Source organism: Stegostoma tigrinum, chromosome 4, assembly GCF_030684315.1.
Source record: "Stegostoma tigrinum isolate sSteTig4 chromosome 4, sSteTig4.hap1, whole genome shotgun sequence".
In the NCBI taxonomy this organism is placed as follows: Eukaryota; Metazoa; Chordata; class Chondrichthyes; order Orectolobiformes; family Stegostomatidae; genus Stegostoma; species Stegostoma tigrinum.
In genome coordinates, this window is record NC_081357.1 from 36,255,012 (window position 1) to 36,277,179 (window position 22,168).

At 37.2% G+C, this 22,168-nt stretch overlaps 1 protein-coding gene across 3 annotated transcripts in view; it reads right to left on the bottom strand.

Annotated features, from left to right (window-relative positions):
* phip (pleckstrin homology domain interacting protein) overlaps positions 1 to 20,387 on the bottom strand; it is a 198,997-nt gene extending 178,610 nt beyond the window's left edge. For 2 of the 3 annotated variants that reach the window (XM_048530796.2, XM_048530794.2), the window contains exons 1-6: positions 20,055 to 20,387; positions 19,894 to 19,952; positions 19,780 to 19,809; positions 19,573 to 19,632; positions 9,838 to 9,988; positions 9,642 to 9,740 (exon numbers count right to left, since the gene is read on the bottom strand). In XM_048530796.2, coding sequence (XP_048386753.1) covers positions 9,642 to 9,740; positions 9,838 to 9,988; positions 19,573 to 19,632; positions 19,780 to 19,809; positions 19,894 to 19,952; positions 20,055 to 20,094 — 439 coding nt within the window. In that variant the 5' untranslated portion in view covers positions 20,095 to 20,387. The remainder of the gene's footprint in view (positions 1 to 9,641; positions 9,741 to 9,837; positions 9,989 to 19,572; positions 19,633 to 19,779; positions 19,810 to 19,893; positions 19,953 to 20,054) is intronic. The other variant, XM_048530797.2, reaches the window with a different exon arrangement.
* Between the last annotated feature and the right edge of the window lie 1,781 nt (positions 20,388 to 22,168).

Consider the following 22,168-nt stretch of genomic DNA (forward strand, 5'->3'; position numbering starts at 1 on the left):
CTCAATGAAACAGAAAGATGGCAACAAAAATAGGATGGACTTTTCTTTTGCATTTCATTTGGGCAATTATGTACTGTTAAACATTCAATCACATTTTTGGAACACCTAACAGTGACTTTGAGGAAGTCTCAGCAATTTGAAAGGTTTCTCAATATGCACATGATGTTCAGATACTTAGTCAATTGAAAATAAAACATGGCACTGATGGCACTTTTGGGAATAAGGGAAGAATTCAATCCTAAGAGGACTGATGAAATTAAAAATGTAGGCTACAAATTTGACTGAAAGCAAAAACAAGGAGTTGTTGGTGCAATAATATTTTCCTCACCAAGATGGAACCAGATGCTTCAGAGATGATGTTAAAGCAGTGTTGCCCAATGACACTAAAATGCTGAAATTAATGAGAATCTCGACTCATACTGTGGCACAACTGAGAATTAAATTACATCTAGGAGTTATGTTCTGATAAAGAAGTAGTTGCCAAGTGAGGTGACTGCATGTTACATTCTCAAATTTAACGAATTTCCTAGTTGGTATTGGTTAGAAATTAACTTTACAGCCACATTTATGGGAGACCCAATGGATAATGAAATCCAGGTGAAGCTTTTGGACAAAAGTAAGAAGTTGAATGTGAAAGATCTGCTATAAAGCCACTGCCGTGCCAAGTTGCAGAAAGACATAGTTACAAATTACAAGGGTGCTCTTTCCCTGAGTTGGAAGAAAAGTCAATGGATTTCAATGAATTTCAGGTCACAGTAGAATTCAGGAAGAGTACATTTGTGAATGGGGATGTATTAAGGGAGCAAAACAAGGCCTTTGAGCAAGAAGATCAAATGATAACATTAGGTATCACAAAAATAAGACAAAGGATGACATACAGTCAATATTTTATAGCAATGAGACCAGCACCTCACGTACAATTAGAAGCTGCAACAAGGATAAATAGGTTTGAAAAAATGGGCAATAATGAGGAGGATGAGTAACAAACCTGCTGTATCCACTGTGTTTATTCAATATATCCTTTTGCATTTGTGGAGGCTTTACCGTTTGTGTATATTATACCTACTCTCAAACTTTCAGGATAGATTTGCTATCTAACTTAATGAAGGAAAAGTTTCCAGTCACTTAGATTTCTCAAATGCATATTTGCGATTAAAACTAACTAGCAAGAGCAAGAAGCTGTTTATCAGTCATTCACACAAAGGACTTTATCAGTCTGAACAGCTACCATTTGTGAGATGTGATGCTTCTGAGTATCATGGATCAGATACAGTGGATGCAAGGAGTATGCAGTTTCATAGGTGTCATTTTAATTAGCAGTCAAACAGGGAAAGAGTACATTGTAAGGTTGTACAAACACCTAGATCGAACATTGACATCAAAGCTAAAAGGTTTCATGGATTCAGATGTAGCATGCCTGGATCACCAATTAGATTGCAAAATTATCCAACCAATGTAGGAGAGCATTCATGTGATTCTGACACAGTGGAGAGACTAGAGAATGAGGAAGAACTCAGAATGTTAACAGGGATTGTTGTGTTATATACTAAGTTTATCCCTGACCTAGCTAACAGGTTCACTCCACCGCATTAGTTGATCAAAGATGGAACAGTTTGGGAGCAGTCTGTGATGTGCCATAAAGCATTTGAAGAAGTGGAGAAACAACTGACCAGAGATGGTGGTTTGAACCTTGATCTTTGAATGTGCTATGTCCCCAGAGGGGTTAGGTTTGGTTTTATCTCAAAAATAGAAGACTGGATAGAGAATCCTCCCATATGTGCTTCATATACTTTAACACAGTCAAGCAAAACTATGCAAGTTTAGAAAGAGACATTAACAGTCACACAAGGAAAACATGAAAACACACAACAGTACAGCACAGGACAAGCCCTTTAGCCCACCATATCTGTGCCAACCATGATGCTATTCTAAACTAATCCCATCTGCCTGCACAAGGTCCATACCAGTCCATTCCCTTGCTGTTCACATACTGGTCAAAATGCCTTTTAAACTTTGCTATCTCACCTGCTCCCACCAGTTTCCACCCTCTGATTAAAAGACTTACTTCACATATCTCCTTTAAACTTGCCCTTTCTCACTTTAAAACTACACCTCCTAGTATTTGATATTCCCACCCTGGATAAAAGACTCTGACTATCCACCATATCCGTGCTTCTCGTGACATTATATAGATATATCGAGTCGCCCCTTAGTCCCCAATACTTCAGTAAAACAATCCTTATAGCAAATGCACTGTAATCCAGGCAACATCCTGGTAAACGTCTTTTGCACTGTCCCCAAAGCCTCCAAGTCCTTTCTAAAATGTGACAACCAGAACTGCATGTGATACTCCAAATGCGGACTAACTAAAGTTTTACACAGTTGCAACATGATTTGCCAACTTTTATTCTCAATGCCTCGAACAATGATGGCAAGCAGGCCTTATGCCTTCTTTACCACCTTACCTAGTGGTGTTGCCACTTTCAGGGACTTGCACCTCTATTCCAACTCAATGTTGCTAATTTCCACAAACACTTGTATAGTGGATGTTCACTTTGTTACATATCAGTCATTCAGGTAATTTTGGTCATTAATGCATTTGTTGTTATTTTCAATGACACAGAATACTAAAAGGATTAATAGACAGTATGCCTCATTTAAAAAGAGCAACAGGATCAAAATAATCATCTGCCTGACCATGGCATTTTGTATCATTGTTCCACAACTGTTCACCAAATAACATTTGATATCGTTCTGTGGATTAACTGGTCTTTAAATAATTACTCCCACAGTTGCCAATTTAAAAAAGGTAAATTTTCTTCCTGACAACTACTAAAATCTACTGATACATCCCAAAAAGTTCATTAAAACTAAAAAATCCTCACAAAATTCCAAAACATTGAAAACAATAACAAACACGTTTAAATAAGTCATCTGATTACTTACCACAAGTGCCTCAAACCTCCAAGAAAATGGATCATACAGCTCTTTATGCTTATTCCATAAATTAGGCTGGTGATAGTTTCCACCCAACCTGTTATCCCGCTTCTTCATCATTAGCATCACTTCCATCTATAAGCTTAAACTCTCAACTTCAACAAATGAAAACACTTATGAAAATCTGCAAATTCTAGTCAAATAATGCTTTTGAATGTGCATATTTTTAAATACCTTTTCTTATCAACATCGTACATCAGCATCATTTTTGGTCTGTCTGTCTCCGTCTCTCATACAGCCACTCAAAACTAACATTTCCACAAAGATTAGAGCTATTTCAGCTCTGGAATTTACAGATCCTTGCATCTAATTTCAAAATAATATGAATAGGGCAGGCTCCCCAGATACTGCCAATATTCTTGACCTTCTAGTCAATAGTACTTTTCAAATAATTACCTACTATTGTCTTCTTAATTTGCTTCTGATCATCTCCTTTCAATCTTTAAATTATTCCTAAAACTTTTCTGTCTGTTTTTCACCAAGAGATCAACTCTGCGGGTTATTTCAACCATCTCCACTCACATCAACAAGGCAGTTCTATCATCTGATTGAACGTCATCAAATAGCATACAGAAAATTACATATGGTCAATTTTATTATTTGAAAGGCCTCAATCAGATCATCCATAGGTCTTGTATTTTTTTTTAAGAGAAAGGAGTTCCAGGCTACTCAGTGTTTCCCCAGAAGTAGAGTTTCTGAGTTCTGTAATAATTCTCATAATTCCTCCCACAGTCCAAAGATGAGCAGGCTAGGTGGATTGGCCACGCTAAATTGCCCATAGTGTTCAGGGGTGTGCAGATTAGGTGGATCATAGGGGGATGGGTTTGGGTGGGTGCTCTGACAGTTGGTGTGGGCTTGTTGGGCTGAAGGGCCTGTTTCCACACTGTAGGGGTTATATGAATATGAACATGAATTCTTTCAAGCTGTCTTTTTTTTTGTAATATGGAGACCAGAACTGTGGATACCAAGTAAGGTCCAATCAAGATTCTACTCAAGTCGAACAGAAGATCTTGTGTTTGATTTGTACTCCTCCAGAAATAAGCCCCATTGTTTTGATTGCATTTCGAACCTTTCTTTTGGAAGTGTATCTCCAATTATGTTTTGCATCCATCTCTCCTCTGATTTAGTCAATTACTCTAATTATGTGTCCTCTAGTTACCAACCTGGCTACAATTTTGCAAGAAGTCTCCCTTATTCCAAGCAGTAATCCAAATAGGTTTCACGCTTCTCCAGTCCCTCCATATCCTAAAAGCACATCTACACCTTATGCTTTTTATTTTGTTCACTACCACCTCCCGTTTAGTTACAGAATGACTACTGTTTGAAAATGAAATTGTCAGATATGCACAATTGAAAATCAAATTCAGATGTATCTGACATTCCTCTGACACAGGTAGGACCCCAACCCAGGCTCATCAGCAGAGGCACTATCACTGCACCAAAAGAGCCTCAAGAGTTCCGGTTTCATACTACCTTCTATGTGATGAAATATCTCCTGACATAACTGCTGAACACAGCAGCTCAAAAAGGCATTCTTGTTGCCCCCACTTCTGTTAAGTTCTCGAGTAATTAACAGTTCTCCATCCAATCAAGTCATTTAATTAACTTAGTCCATTATGGTCAAGGGAACAGCAGCTCAGTCTTGACAACGTGTCCCCATAATTTCACCCTTTAGCACTAATCTCATTCTGATGAATCTGTATTGTACCCTATCCAAGCGAAATTAATCCTCCCAGAGATGCAATGCCAAGAAATGAATGTGGTCCTTTAATGGGATCTAACCAGAATTTTCATAACTATTGCACGACATCCACTCCTTTGGCATCCCAGCCCTCTGTTAACCCTCTATTAACCACATCCCAATGTGCCAAATCTCTTCTCAGAATTAACTTCCTACTTCTCACATTACTTTGATGAATCAATGCTTTCCAGCAATTTAATGTTCTTTATATTCTTTGAATGGCATCCAAATTGAGGAGCAGTAAACTAACTGTGGTTGAACCAATGCAGTATTCAAATTCATTCTTATTTATTTCCTCAATTTATTCTATGGTAGTTATGCCTATAAAGCCTTAAATGCTATTGGCATTTTTTAATAATTTTATCTCAGTAAACATTCAATTAACAGATAACTTGAATCCCTTGGTCACTACTTATCATCATTGCTCAGCAACTTTTATTGGTACATACATGTTATTCCTACATGCTCAATCAAATGTTTAAACTGTGTTTAAACACTGCTGTCCTGAACTGAACATATTTATACTTTCCACATAATTATTGCATACAGCTTCAAGACACTTTTCATGCCATTCAACGATCCTGGGAACCTGTGCACCACAAGACTAGCTGAAGCATTATTATGGCACTATCCTTCAGACCAAAAACAATAATGTATAATTTCCTGCTATTCTGTCACTTAGACTGATCCAGAATAAAACTGATGTCTTAACAGCGCTGTGACTGGTAATGAAGAAAAGAAGAGTAAGACATTTCCTTGAGGAAATTCAACTAATAAGACAGTGGTTTAATAAAAGTTAAATTGAACCAATGATATTTAGCAAATTAAGCATTTTGAGACATGCTATGCACAATTAGCAAAACGACTGAAACACTTCTTTGTTGAAATCACTGATGAAGCTGTAGAAGAAATATTACTCTATGCAAATATCAAGGTCTTTAATAATTATCTAAAAAGCAACTATGAGTGCTTTAGTTTGATAGTTCATTCACCCTAGCAGGGAACTGAAAGAGAAAACAGGGTCTCTATCATATGCATATAACTTCACAAATAAATTGGTGCCAATTTTCCTGAGCACAAAATTATGAGCAATTTTATGAGCAACTTTGGTAAGTATTTGGCCTTTTCCTTTAATAGGGTTTGTGGAGGGAGCAGACAGGCGGAAGGAGAGAGTTCACACAGCCAATACAATTTCTCCAATCTTTGATTTTACACAATCCATTGCCAATTACATATGCAATATTGCCATCATTTTAAAACATACGCAAACTCATCTAGGGTGGTGCCACCACAGGTTCAGGATGACTGCTTGAAACAAGTCTTTTGTTTCTTATTCTATATTTTACTTCTTTGCTCAGGCACTTAATCCTAACATCAGAATATTGTTTAGTGTTTTTACTCCAAAACATTTTTTAAACAGGTTTCTCTAACATGGTTTGTCTGATAATGCTTCTGAGATTTTTACTGTCCCTAACAATGTTCAGACATAGCCATTCAACTTCAAGCAACATAACACCACTATGCTTGTAGCTAATCTTCATCAATGCCTGAAGTCAAACTCACTTATAGACAAACATGCGCTGTTTCTCTATCATCTGGTTGCTAATCTTAGGTGCTACTCCTTTGCATTAGAATCAAAAAACAAATTTTGATCAGACTGAAACTACTTCTGCCCTACTTTAACTAAGTTACAGAAATTTAAAAGTTTGATACACCACAATTGCAACATTTTATCAAGCTCAAAATATTTTACAAAAGAAAAGTACCTTCTCACATATCTCACAAACATCATAAATGTGATTCAAAGAATCACTTTTAAGTGCAATGACTTAAGCATGGAAATGCTTCAGCCATATTTCACATGAGATTCTATGAACAGCAACAAGGTGAATAACTAGTTAACCTGTTTTTAGCAGCTTTGGTTAAGCAAAAGTGGATGACAAGGACTCTGGGGATATACCTGCACTTTGCCAGAGTATCATGAGATATTTAATATCTGCTGGAACAGGCAAACAGGACTAGTGTTTAATACCTCAGTAAAGAGCTACAGTGTTGATAATGCCATCCTCTTTACTTCATCTGAACGAAAGTCTGGATGATAAGCTTAAAGTCATGGACTGGGGCTTGATTTCTCAACCTCCTAACTAGCTTAAACTTGTTCAACTCAACTGATCATTGACTGTTATCAATAATCACCTTCCTACCTTTATTTTCACCAAGCTTATTCAACAAAATTGCACTATTGACAACTCATAGCTAAATTCAAATCTTTTTTTAAAACTTACTCCACTAATCAATATCCAATTGGCGTAATCCCAAGCAGTGTACCAAATCTCCTGACACAATTTCCTGAAATTAAGTGCATACCAGTTAGCATGTATAAAACTGAATTTTAATGTTATCATGCAAAGGCTGTTCATTCCTAATATTTATATTCAAAGACTTTTCAAATTTCATCTTATTGCTTCATCCCTTTACAGACAGTGTCCATTAACGTAAACATACACAGACTCCTTTACAGCTAGAATTCCAATTCTCATGTTCACAATACAATGTGGATAGTCATTACCCAAGGTCATAGCGAAAATTTGTAGCTTGGTTGGGGAAGCAGTCATTCGTTAACTCACCGAGCTGGTTGTTCTGTGGTGTGCAGATGTTTCATTACCATTCTAGGCAACATCATCAGTGCAACCTCTAATTGAAGAGTTGGTGCTCTGCTCCATTACGAATTTACATGATTCTCTGGTATGGTGGGTCTTGTCACTTCCAGTTCTGTTTTTTTAGCAACTATTTCTATGTGTTTGTTAATGGAGTCCAACGTTGAGAACCAGGCCTCCAGAAATTCCCTTGCATGTCTGTTGTTCGCCTGTCCCAGTATAGTCACTTTGTCCCAGTTGAACTGATGTCATTGTCTGTGTGTATCGAGACGAGTGAATATTGGTTGTATCTTTTTACTACCAGTTGGTGTTCATGTAACAAAGCGTGAAGCTGGATGCACACAGAAGGTCAAACAGCATCTCAAGAGCACAGCTTTTGTGCTCCTGAGATGCTGCTTGGCCTGCTGTGTTCATCCAGCTTCACGCTTTGTTATCTTGGATTCTCCAGCATCTGCAGTTCCCATCATCTCTGGTGTTCATGTATCCTGATTGTCAATTTCCTCCCCGTTTGTCCGAAGTAATGTTTACTGCACTAGCTGCATGGGATTCTGTACATCATGTTAGTCCTGTTTACTGTCAATATAGGGTCTTTAGTCTTTTATAGCATTTGATGCAATACTGATATAGGTTTTATGCAATCATGATCTTATACAGTCTGAAGAGTCTGGTTGTTATGGCTTACATATTTTTGATATATCCATAAATAAGATATATGGACGACACATTCATAATAATCAAAACACATAAAAGTAGAAGAAACCCACCAACTTGTTAACAAAATCTAAAATTCACTAGAGAGGAGTAAAACAACAAACAGCTCCCATTCTTAGAAGTAATGGTAGAGAGATTAACGAGGGTGAATTGCGAACCTGTGTACAGGAAGGCCATACGCACAGACCAAATCCTGAACTTCAATAGCAACTATCCCACTATACATAAACAGACCTGCATTAAGACATTATTTAAACAAGCCATATCACACCACAACACCCCAGAACTCCGGAGAATGGAAGAGGAATACCTGCATTGACAATGGATACCCAAGATGTTCCTACTCTCCATCTTCGGTCCGCCTCCCCCTCTCTCCCTATTTATTCCAGTTCCCTCTCCCCATCCCCCTCTCTGATGAAGGGTCTAGGCCCGAAACGTCAGCTTTTGTGCTCCTGAGATGCTGCTTGGCCTGCTGTGTTCATCCAGCCTCACATTTTATTATCTATGTTTCATCCACCAGTGCCTACAAAACAAATGACGCAGGACACAGTACAACAGAAGACACAAGTAACGCCACCCTACATCAAAAGTATATCAGAAATGACAATCAAACTCCTTAGGCCATACAGGATCATGATTGCATACAAACCTACATCAACACTGCATCAAATGCTATCAAAGACTAAAGACCCCATACCAACAGTAATCAGGACTAACATGATATACAGAATCCCACGCGAGTACTATAAACATTACCTTGGACAAATGGGGAGGAAATTGGCATCCAGGAAACACGAACAACAGCCACCAGTAAAAAGACACGATCAACATTCACTTGTCTCGATACACACAGACAATGAAGGCCTTCAGTTCAACTGGGACAAAGTGATTATACTGAGACAAGTGAACACCAGATATGCAAGGGAATTTCTGGAGGCCCTGTTCTCAGTGTGGGACTCCATTAACAAACACTTAGAAGCAGACCTCCTATACAGACCACTGCTTAAAAAAAACAGAACGGGAAGTGACGAGGCCCACCATACCAGAGGATCATGTAAATTCAGAACGCAGCAGAACACCCAATGCTTCAATTAGAGGCTGCACTGATGACATTGCCTAGAATGGTAATGAAATGTATGCACATCACGGAACAACCAGCTCAGCGAGCAAATGAACAACTGCAGTCATTACCCAATTTTTACTGGGGTACTAACTGACAACACAAACGTGCTTTAATTCAGCACGCAAGGACAATAAACTCACACCTCACTGAGTGACAGGTAGCATCATTCATTTTAATACAAAAGTAATGATGTTCTTTCAGTCAGGCACATCAATTCTACATTCAAATATAAAATTGCAGGAAAACAGGTAAACCATATGCTTCACCGTATGACATCTAATGATAGAAAAACTTGAAGGCTACGCAATTCTCCCAGTATTGACAGACCTCAGTTAATTCTATGAAAAATGCAAAAGGCAGCAAAGACCACTATCAAAATAAAACTGAACCCAACATAAACATAAAAACATACCTATATTAGGTGGGCTACCATAATTGATTGGTGGCTCAGGGGGTCTTCCTCGATGCAATGCAGCAAGTGCTGATCCTTTCCATACCACATGCTTACAACCTGTTTTGTTTCAAAAATTAACAGAAATCCAGAATCACTACAAAACCAACCACCATGAAAGATGCATAATATTGTTTTACTACTGAGCTGTTCATACTTTTGTTTGTTCTAAGCAAAGACTGTCTTCCAGCTCCCAGTAACGAATGCACCCCTGGAACACTCTGTGGGGTCTCTTTCTCTAAGAGAGGTCCAAGTCGCTGACATATTTGAAGGAGATGATCTGGAGCTACATGTCTATGAGTCTTCACCTTTTTAGTAAACAGAACAAAAGAAGTGCTGTCAGAAATAAAGCATGAGACGTTATCAGATACTAGGCTTCATGCATTGTAAAAGAACATTTTTGCCATGGTAATGATGGTTAAACTGTCAACAGTCACTGTTCTCTCTCCTCTATAAGTGATGGTGATTCCTGAATGCAGACATGCGTAGTTAATAATAAAAATCAGAAGTGATTGTCAATGATTCCACGTTTCTCCACAGGGTACGCTATTGAAGCCCAACAGGCTACAATCAAAAAATTTGCCCTTTAAGACTCAGGCTCTCGATTCCTTACAAAACCCTTAAAAAACTGATCTTGATAAATGAGGTGAAGCTGGATTGTTACTCTGTGTTCATAACTATTTCTGGAAACCTCAAGGGCCATTAAATGTGATTTTATTATTTTTGGCATGTCAAATTTCTGAATTCTGATCAAAACTACACAATTAATAAAATACACAATTCAGTTTCTGCTTTGATCCCAGTTTTATGCCCCAACCATTTATTTTTGCTCTTTGTAAAATGGTAATAAAGTGAAGGCTGACCAATGTATTTACTTCCTGATTTAGTCTGTGCCTATACTTCAACGTAATTGCTCTTTATCCTGTTGGTTACTGGACACCCAGGGACTCCATGATTTATAGATGCTTACAGCTCAAAAAGAGGTCATTCGGCCCATTGCATCCGCACTGTTCATCAGAGATCTGACTACACAAATTTCATTTTCCAGCTTTTGGGTAGTAGCCTGTGAGGCTATGGCAATGCAAGTATTGTCTGATTACAACTTAAGCGCTACAAGGGTTTCTGACTAAACCATCCTTTCAAACAGTGAGTTCCAGATTCCCACCATCTTCTAAGAGAAACAAATTTATGCTCAACTCTCCTCTTAGCCTTGTACCTCTTATTTTAAATCTATGCTCCTTGGTTATCTACACTCACTGCAAAAGTGTGTTCCTATCCACCCTGTCCATGTCCTTCATAATCCTTACAACATTGTCAGATCCTCTCTAAACCTTTGCTGTTTCAAAGAAAAGAAACCCAGCCTATCCAATTTTTCTTCAATGCTCAAATCTTCCAAACCAGCCAGCATCATCATCATTTTCTCACTCTTCTATTCTAAGCCTCAGCTATTAAGGACAATTAATTCATTCTGCCAGATTCAAATCGGTTTCAGGAATGGAAACATTTATGCCAACTAACACTGGTATATCTTTACAGACTATTTTCTTTGAGGTCAGCAACAAACACCAACACTTCATTATGACAATAAAATCTGGATCTTTGGATTTTTTTTTAAATAAAAAAGCATTCACTTTTTTCTTTTCAATGCATTTTCACTTAAAAAAAATAAACACAACATACTTTCAACTTACCAATGTACTGAGTCATGCATACCTTAATATACCTATTATATATATTATGTAAGACATTTCTTTCCCAGCTACTTTTTATTTACAGCATGGATCAAGGAAGTTCTCCAGCTTGCACATTATGCTGTACAACACATCTAGTTAGACAAGAGGGCTTGAGAAAGCAGTTATGACTGTCAGTCTTTTAAATATAGTTCAGAGCACTGCTACTCAGATCACATGAAAATAAACCTCCAGAAAATTTGAATGCCAACTCATTTCTCGAGATCTTAATATTAAATCTCATTTTCATTGTTGCTCTGCGCAGAATACATTTTGGATACAAAACTTGGTATTGAAGAAGAAAGCTGTAGATAACTTAAAAGACAAATGAATGGATCAGTTGGGGAGAAAAATGCTGAATGGAATTCAATCCAGACAGTGTGCACCAACGCATTTAGGAACAGCAAACAAAGCAATAAAATAAACAAATAAAGAGACTAGGATAGTGAGAAGCATGGAGGAACAGAGGAGTTTTGGAATACATGTCCTCAAATCCCTGAAGGCAAAACAGGCAGGTATAGTGGCCAAGATGGTAAACAATATGCCTCCCTTTACTAGCTAAACATAGGATAAGCAGGTTATACTAAAATGGTATACAGCATTTAGTCAGCTCACAGCTACAGTATTGGTCACTATATTACAGGACGGATGCAATTGCTTTAGAGATTACAAATACAATTTACTAGGATGTGTCAGGATCAGAGAATTTTAGCACTGAGAGAAGATTTGACAAGTTTAAGGTTCTTTTCTTTGGAACAGATAAAGCCAAGGAAGATTTAATTGAGCTTTGTATAAAATTATGAAGATCCTAACTAGATAGCTAGGAGAAATCTATTTACCTTTGCAGAAAAGTCAATGGCACAGATGTATATTAGCCTGCAGAAAAATTTAGCAGAGACAAGGAAAAACTTTTTTCACCCAGAGTGTGGTGGGTATCTTGAATTTACTGTCAGAAAGCTACAGGCAGAAACTACATGACATTTAAAACATACCCGGATATATGTTTTTGCAGTGCAATAATCTCCAAAGCTATAGACCAAAAGCTGGAGAGTGAGATTAGGCCAAATAAAGTTTTTTCTCTTAGCATTGATACGATGGGCCAAATGGTTACTTTCTGCCTGTTAACTGTCTACGTTTCTACTTGTGGCACATCAGGATTAATGCATGGTGGGAAAGAGTAAGAAGGACCTTTATTCTACTGAAATCCAGAAGAAATAACTGAAATTACTTTCTTGGATGAAGTACAGATTGGGATCTCCTCAGTTTATATTGAAGGCAGAGTCCTCCAGATTCACACATTGACAAGCAACGACAGTGAAGCAAAAAGAATTCTAAATGGTATAAATGCAGGCTAACTATAACAAAGGTTCCAATATCCCTAACAAATACATAGCACTCAATTAAATACTTCAACTACTGAAACAAGTAACGTATTTCAATTTTTAAAAGCTTAAATCAAAGGCATCACATTCTTTTAAAGCACTCCTGAAGTGATTTTCTGTAACAGATAGCAAATTCTTCAACACAAAAAGAAGGCTCACGTCACAAGGTGATTCACCATTCATGTTAAATTTTGATCATGGAAAGTGATTTCAACTTATTCACACACCCAACTTCCTACAGCGAAGAGTCCTTGGAAGAGGAGAGTAAACATATGAAGAAGGAGATAGCATGAAGGACAGACAGAGAGCTTAAGATCAAGGCAAAGAGTTCTTGCAGACAGAAAAAGAAAAGGAAATAGAGCCAAGAATCATGGACGCATGAAGAAAGCTACTGTTGTTTCTCTTTCTCCAATTTGGAAAAATGAACAGCTCTGTTACAAGTCTATTAAGCTATACATCCATATGTATATTGTTCATAACTGTATGATGCTGGAAGTCTTCATGATAGAGAATACAAAAAAGTTTTGCTTGGCTGGTTGAGCGCACACAATGTTGGTAAGAGCATCTAGAATAACAATAATGCTTTGTTAGGCAATTCTCCTTCTAGTTGGAAGTATCTATGTATCTGCTTTACAGAAACAAAAAAAAGACTAAACTCTTAATTAAAATAACAAAGTTGATCCAATATCACAAAATTATAGTAACCAGTAAGCATAGCCTGATAAACAGCCATAGAGAATGCTCTACAGATTATTTCTTTTCCGTGAACAACCGAAATGGACCAATTTCACGTTGACGGACATCAGCCAGGCAAAAGAAATTGGTCGATATCCTCAGGTAGAGGCCTGAGTCAGATGGAGAAGTCTACTTCGTCCACACATCAGAAATCTGCAAACATCTTGCCAATAGGGTCAGCAGCAACATGGAAAGTTGGTCACTCCCCTGCAAAATAACTGAAATTACTTTCTTGGATGAAGTACAGATTGGGATCACCTCAGTATATATTGAAGGCAGAGTCCTCCAGATTCACATATTGACAAGCAACGACAGTTCAGACTAAAAAAAAGGGAGGAGGATGCAATCACAGGAGATGTGGTACGCCAGATTCCATTTGGGTTCCTTCTGGCTTTACAAAAGGAACATCAAAACCACAGGTAACTTACTACATTTCGGGAACTGCCAGGGCTGATTTGGCCACTCTGTGCCTCATACCTTAAATGAATCCAGCATGACTCACCGTCATCCCAGTTGTATCCAAAAACTGAACTGGGGTAGAATCCTAAATTTTATATTTGAAGAAGCTGGTAGCAGGTGGACCAGGAATAACAGCGAGTAATAAAGTCAGCACTTCAACCTTTGGTATGCTTACCATCCAAATATTGCCCAGCATAAAGAACTCCAAATGTACAGCACCATCCCACACCATCTTCCTACTCCCAATGTGACAGACAACGGAATCAACCACCACAGAATCTCAAAATTGAATAACCCTTTTACAGCCATCAAGTCCATTTTAACTTTCACCAGAATAGCTGCGGGGCGTCCACAACGTCTAGTGTTCTTCAGGACTCAAGAAATAAAAAAGGTCGCTTAGCTCATGAACAGCACTTAAATCGGACCAACATTCTGAGCATTGTAATCCAAAGGATAACAAAATCAAAAGGCAAAATTTGTACAAGTTTTTTGGGAGGGGTCAATATGAGCATTTATGTCTCAGAATATGTTTATTTTGTTAGCTTATTTTGCTGCGTAGTGAATTTATAACAGATGAATAAAATGCTCATTAAATTAAGAAAATAGCTCTACACTACCCCAAAATGTAAACATTTCAAAATAGCTTTTCTTAAAAAAATGACAAGTTATTTTCCCAGCAGCAATGATACAACAGAACAATTATAAAATGCTGAATATTTTCTGCTACTGGAATAAAAATTTGCTACAATAACAGAAACATCAAAATATAACGAAGTGAAAAACTAAGATGTAATCAATGACACAGGAGTTTAAAAAAAAATATAGGAGCATATTATTTTAAACTTGTGAAAATAAATAGTGGAAAATTATTTCCACATGTTATTAGCAGGAGGTAGAAATTAGGAGCAGAATCTTGCTGCGGCAGAGGGGGTTTTGCTTGCTGACTGAAGAGCTGGTATGGCACCCACAATGTCTCTTTTCAGAAAGGCTCAGCAAACCACTGTAGGAAGGCAACTAGCGGGCCTACCTTTCGGGCCAACACACCAGGGGCAGAAAATTTGTTTACTGAGATCTCTCAGCACAACGTCACAGAAATAGATGATGAGTCTTCCCACCCAAAACTACAACATCACCCCCATGTTCACCAAATATGTTTGATGAAGGTATTGCCTTAGGACTTTATATAAAAGTAGAGATAATTAAGAATTATTTCCACACAAAAGATTACAATATACAGTGTGCCTACAATTACTGTACTTGAGTGGACAAAAAGCCAAAAGGACAACAGGTAAATTTAATAGGTCAGTGTTGTATCTACCCTTGTAGCCTATTCTGTCTGAAATTTACATAATTTTAAACTTTTTTTACTCTACATTACTGGAGTCCTTATATCTGCTGCGCAGATTTAAAAATATATTGCAAGAAATTCACTGTTAAAAACACTTTAATTAGCCATGAGAGAAAAAAAAAGTTCTTCTGAGAGTTTTGTGATGCATTGTTTCATATTCATATTTGGCCTAAGGCAAAAAGGTCCTGCAAATTAGATGTGTCAGCCCATCTCATACATCTTGCAAAAAACATGTCAAAGTCCCCAAAAAACTGCATGTGCACATCAATACTACAAATTAATTATGTTCTTTGTCTTTTCAAAAAAACATCCGCTTATATGTGTTGCAAACAAAGACATGAAACTGTAGAGATGCAACACCCATGAATGTTTTTAATCACATTTAATAAGCATTTGTTAGTTAATCTATTCACCCATGCCATAAATATTAGGCTTCTATTCTGGGAATACATAGTGTACCTGCATGAAGACATTTTGTTAAAATTAAAAACGTAGTTTACTTTGTGATTATTGAAAAAAATTTAAACGCGTAGTTTTGATTTGCCAAAAGCACAGAAAGCTCTCAAAATGTGACGACATTTTATAAAATAGTTGTAAAGAAAGGAGACTTCCAAAAATATAGACCATTTATGGTTGTAAATTCTCAGGCAATGCTTGAGATTAAAAATGTAATGGTTCAAAATTATCTAAAAGCATATTTCAGTTACACAATTAAAAGCAAGCTAAAGGGGATGTGTGCTATGATGATAAAATTTAATCCTATGCAGAGTTAGCAACAACCTGGAGTAACCTAGAGGTAGACTTCAATTTTTTTTTTGGAAATGCACAATGCTTAAGTCACATTTTAAATTTAAAGGAGACAAAAACTTTCTAAAACAGAGATGAAATTCAGACACATCTGCTGTAAGCACAGGATAACGCTCCTTAGTTCACATTCTATTACATGTCACATATCTATCAGTGAGCTCAGATTGTGACATTATGTTACAATAAAACATATAGGTACAAGTAACACCATTCAGCAGTATTCATAATTGAGCTTCAACTGAGAATGGTGAGCCCTTTTGTTAGGTTCTTCCATGTCCTCAAGAATAGTAATCAATAAAAAAGGATTAAGAGAAATTTGGGGTTTGTTTTATCCTTGGAAAGTTGTACCCAAGATGCATTCCCATGACGGTATATAACATTACAATAAGCAAGAGGAAACCCAGGAAACTGCCTTAAAATTGAGAAAGTGGGACAAAAAGACGTAGACATTTTTACAAGTGGTTCAAGTACAATTTCTTCAGAGCGTTTATAGAGTGCTACAAAGTTATTTCAAAACAGATGGAAATATAGCCAAACAAAAAGCATTTGCAAACAATTCAGTAATTTTCTGATGGTTCAGTCATGAACTAATGTTGCTGGCGTCCACAACAATCTCCATAAACTAAACTACGCCAACCTTCAGAACAATTAACTAAAACAAATGTTGAGAGAAGGCATTCGGGGAATTTTTTAAAACAACATGCTCGGCTATTTTATTACACATTTTATAGCTAAAAGACTATAAAAAATGACACATTTGAAAATGTTAATCAATTAGAAAAATGTAATGTTTTATGGTTTTCCATTATCTGTAGGACTGCATATTTATATGTTCTTTTAACATTAGATTGACAATAAATTCTTAAACCATGTGACCTAATCCCTCCAAAACACCTGTAAGTTTGAAGAATCTTGTATTTAAATTGGGTTGGGAATGTTTGAGCACATTCTCACTAGGATAGGGAATATCTGTGTTTGAAGCTTACAATGTTTGACTTGACAGAGATACAAGAACCATTGAATCCTTACAGTGTGGGAACAGGCCATTGGTCCATCGAGTCCACAATGATCCTCATAAAAAGAAATGTACCCACAACGATACCCTATCCTGTATTGTGGGTTGCAAACTTTCAACAAACTCCCTTAAAAAAGCAATAATCAAATTTGATTTCAAGTCTGGTTTTGGCCACAGAAAACACTAGCAATGCTTCTACAGTAGTTTAATTTGTCAATATTTTATTAAAGAAATGGTTTGAATGCAATATTGTAAAGACTAAATTAAATCAGAAATTTGATGAAGACTATTTTCCAAAATAAGATGATTTAAATATTTAGCTTTCTGCAGATTATCTGCCAGCAACCATGAAAGAGGATGATTTGTCACTGTAATGAACTGACACCCAGAATACAAGTCCCTTCTCAAATCATCACTTTACAGAATAGAGATCTCATTTTAGTGAACATGTGCACCAGAAAATGTTTACAGAATAAAAAAGTAAAAAGGGGCAAATGCACAAAGCATTATAGTATATAGTACAAATCTGAACATTGTACTCATCACATTTGTGTGTGTTTCAAAAATACCACAGAATTTCAATGCTGATTTTAACAGCCATCTTTATTTGGTTTTCTTCGAATTTAAAATCAGAAAGAAACATCTATATGATTGTACCTGCAACAGGCAACTGGTGTAAACACACGTGCACACAAAGTTTAGCAAACTATTATCCATTTCACCATGCAGTTCTTACAGGCTATTTTAGGGAAGGCCAGGTTGAGGAGGGAAAAGATCTATTTTTACCAATCAAAATTAACATTCTTGGAAGGATTAATTCATTTCCAATCCAAATTTAGCAATGGGGAAAATATACAAAAAAACCGTATACATTCACACAAACTATCTGCCAGACTTTCTAATAAAAGGAATATTCATAAATATTCTGAATAAACAGGTCTCCTTGTGCAGTTGAGGCCAAAAATCACTGATTTTAATCCATACATCCCATTACTGACCTTTTTCAACATACAATTTTGCTTACTCTTAAGGAAAGGTTCTGCAACATTTTCAGTGATTTGGCCAATACCTTAGAAGCAACTGTGCAGAATTTATGTTTTAAAAAAAAAAGCTACTGAACTGCATAAAAGTTGGAATATATGTGTGCAGTTCTCTTGGCAGATGCCTGGAATCATGTCACAACAGATATAGGACCAAATTAGCAATATCCTGAAACATTTGCCAAAACGAACCTTGAAATAATCTCAGTTTTAGCCTTAATAAAAGTATTTAACCATTCTATGTAAAGGGTACGAGTATTTAAGTTTTGCATGCAAAAGTAAATATATAATGATTAGACATTTAAAATTTTAAAATGCTGTGTCGAGATTTCTATTTCACATATGCATGTTCCCATTCTTTCTTCCTTCCTCTTCTCTCCAAATCCACACCCCTCAATCAACTGGACAGGTGCAATGTTTTCAATTTTACACTGCTTACACATCAAAAAAATCCTTTCACCCTAGTTTCCGAACACAGTTTTGCACAGTTCAGCTTCAGTTCTAGTATTTTATAGCTCAGAATTCTGAAGTATTGACTTGCAAGTACTTTTTTAATCATTTGTATTCGTATTGACAATATGATAATATATACCTAAATATATTCTTAAAAATTAATGAACTTCATCCATGCCACAGCAATACTTACTACAATTACTGCGAAGTAGAATTCACAAAATTATCTATCCCATTACTGACCTAAAAGCATTTCATACAATATAGGATATCTGTTCTTAATCGTTTGTTTTTTTTCCCAAAAGAATCTGGAAAATGTCCCCATCAACCAAAACTCTAGCTCATCTCCACCACCCGCCCCCCCCAAGTTATTTTAACTATGTGCTCATTCTTTTAAAAACAAATCCCCGAGGCTGCTTTTTTTTGCTGGATGTGAATAAATTCGCTGCTGCAAAAATAAAACTCATTTCTGTAAATTCTGATGTTGTTTTGATTTTGCGTGTGTGTTTGTGAGCAGATCTGTAAATGAACTAGAGAAGCTTTCAGACCAATCAGGGTTGCCAAGCTGCATTAGTGCTACGAGTATATATAAAGAGAGAGAGAGAGTCAAAGCGCCTCCCTGCACACTGCTGCTTTCTCACCACATTGAGCGCTCGAGTCACTCAGGCAGCCCTGCTCCTGCACAATAATCATGACGTATCTTTATTTCCACTATACTTAAAACTACATATTTTTTCTGATAATCATAATTTTAATCCAAATCTTCTAATACATTCCCAGTCATCTGCCGCTCACTACTGGCTGCTCTATTTTCTTTCTAAAGCGCTATTTTGGGGGGGCTAATCCGGTTTTCCTAGTAAAATTTTTGCGGGAGATTCAATTTTTCCTCTCTAAAAGTTTTCTCAGTGATATGAATCTCTCACCAAATTTTCGTAGGTCCTGGGATGCTCGTTGCCCTTCCAGTCTATCCGTTTCGGCAGCAGCTGGAAAAAATAAAACACGGTTACAATCCCCCAATTCCTCCCGAAATCCTCGCCACGCATCTTTTCTTAAAATATCAAAAGGCGATAGTTTGAAATTAGAATCAAAAGTCCTCTGCAGAGTTAGAATGCGAGCTGAATACAGCCTACCTGCTTCTCCTCCACTTCGCGTATCAGGACCTGAAAGAGCAGAGAAAACCCGCTTATTGTACATAAAAATCAGCAACAAGACATTATCAAACCCCAAAAGGTAGATTTACTCACCTCTGTCGCCTTCTGACAGGGTCCCGATGCCAAAAATCTGGCTATTAGGAAGTACAATTCTATTAAAATAATAAGACAGTGTTCAGTCATCAGATGCCTGATGGTGGCTGTAAATTTAAAAATAACCCACATAATCCTTTCTGCTTCATGTGTTTACTCACCAGATTCCAACTCATAGATTTGTTTAGTATCAGCAGGCATGTTTGGGGGTGATTTTTTAGTGTTAAACGGTGAGAGATCCGATGTAATCAGCTAGTCTGTGCGTGAGTGTTTACTCTCCAGGAAGACTCTCCTCCATTCACCCACATAGAGAGGAGCCGACTCCTCCAACAGAGCGACTCCTTCCGCACCAAAAACAGAGTCCCCCGCCCGACAACAAGCACATACACTCACAACACAGAGAGCAGAGAGAGAGAAAAAAAATCACCCTCCCTCCATCATCCACATTTTGCAAATGCAAAAACAAAATAAAATGAAAAGCGGGAGGGAAACCTTGCGTGAGATTTGTGACACGCGTATCAGCGTAGGGAGGTGAAGCTTTACGGTTTTCGATTTTTTTTGTGTGTGGTGGTGGTAGACGCTTTTTTGTGAGCTTGTGCTAAGCGGATGGATCTGACGCATGGTTTGGGTTCGGTAGGAGGAGGGGGTTGGGGTGAGCTGACATTACGCACGGTTACAGGAATGAGCGCAGCTACAATGTAGCGAGGGCAGGGGAAGGAAATGTAGCGAGAGAGACAGACGGATACCGCGCGCGCTCCGGGACCCAGCCCAGCCCCTCTCTTTCTCTGTCTCTCTCTCTCAAGGCATCCACCCTTCACAATACAATGTCCCCGACAACAAAACTAACAACAGGGCAGAAACCTCCCCTTCGAGCAGTTTTGTTCGAAACCGAAAGTGGGCTGCCGAAGACGGTCTGAAGGAGGAGAGAGAGGAAAAAAAAGAGGAAGGGGGAAAGAGAGAAAAAGAAAGAAACCACCAGAGCACGCTCATTTTTTTCCTTTTTTTTCGGAAGTCAGGGGCTTTGGTCACAAAAGCATTCCTTCGGGGTCGAGCTGTTCCTTCACAAGGTTTGCCGGTAACTGGAGCGACCAATTTATACAGTCAATCTTGATCGGTGCGAGAAAGCGAATCTTGGTCGTTTCCGTCGCTGCAAATGGTGAATCGTTGCGGGGAGATAGACAGCGCTAACAAAACTTATCTTACCAGTCCTGCCTTTTAATTTTCTTAACCTACTTCAAAATTTGGGAACAGACACGTGTCTTAGTTTTTAATTTTGTTCTTTTTTTCTTTGCGAAGCCCTGTGTGGAAAGGCTTTATTTATCGTGAGTTGTGTTGTGACCTTTGCTGTTTCGCAAAAGGAATATGACGATAATGTGTGAATGGTATATTTGGCATCATCTAAGATACCTGAAAACATTAGTGTAAGTTATCTGATTAATAATTTGAAGTTGTAATAGATTTTGGAAAAAAATGATTTCTGATTTCATGCTACAACATGGTTCTTTTATTTGGATTTGTCATAAACCGCATGAATTTGTGTATAGTTTAGCTGGTAAACGGGATAACTCAAAATAAACGCCATTCGTTACTTAATTTTTAAAATTATAATATATGTAATTATTCATCTTTAATTTTTGATTTGCATTAATTCCTTAAAGTGTCTGTCGAAGCTGGTCTCTGTAATCTGTACTATGGCAGTAACTATTTCGTAGGATTATTAAAATGATTAATTTGGTTTTAAATATGCAAAATTGTTGTAGAATGTATACATCTGTTTGTTGAGTACGTGTGTTTAGAATGTGCCCTATGTAATTTGCATTACAATGAACAGTATTTGGATTCTTGTTACATCAATTTATTTGGAAGGAAACGATCGGATTTTAAATTGTTGCTGTCATCGTCATGTCCAATGTTACATATAGAACATATTTGGCATAAGCTTACCAAGAGTGCCATGCTCCTCAAGATAACATTGATGTGGGCTGTTTCCTGTTAATACAAAATTTACCCTCCATTGTAATCAATTGAAAAAAAAGCCTTGATTATAAATGTATCAATTTTTGTTTCACATTAATGCATCATATATAAATATTATTTTTTAGTTCTGTATAACTAAATGGCTTTAGTTGGGGAAAAAAAAATCAACTGAATCAGTACAGTGAATCCACAAGGGGAATTTTTTTTCCATAGAAATTGGTAGCCAATCTGAGAATTTCCATTTGTATTTCAAATTCTTAATTCCTATTTAAGAAAATTAAATATTTTAAATATGCAT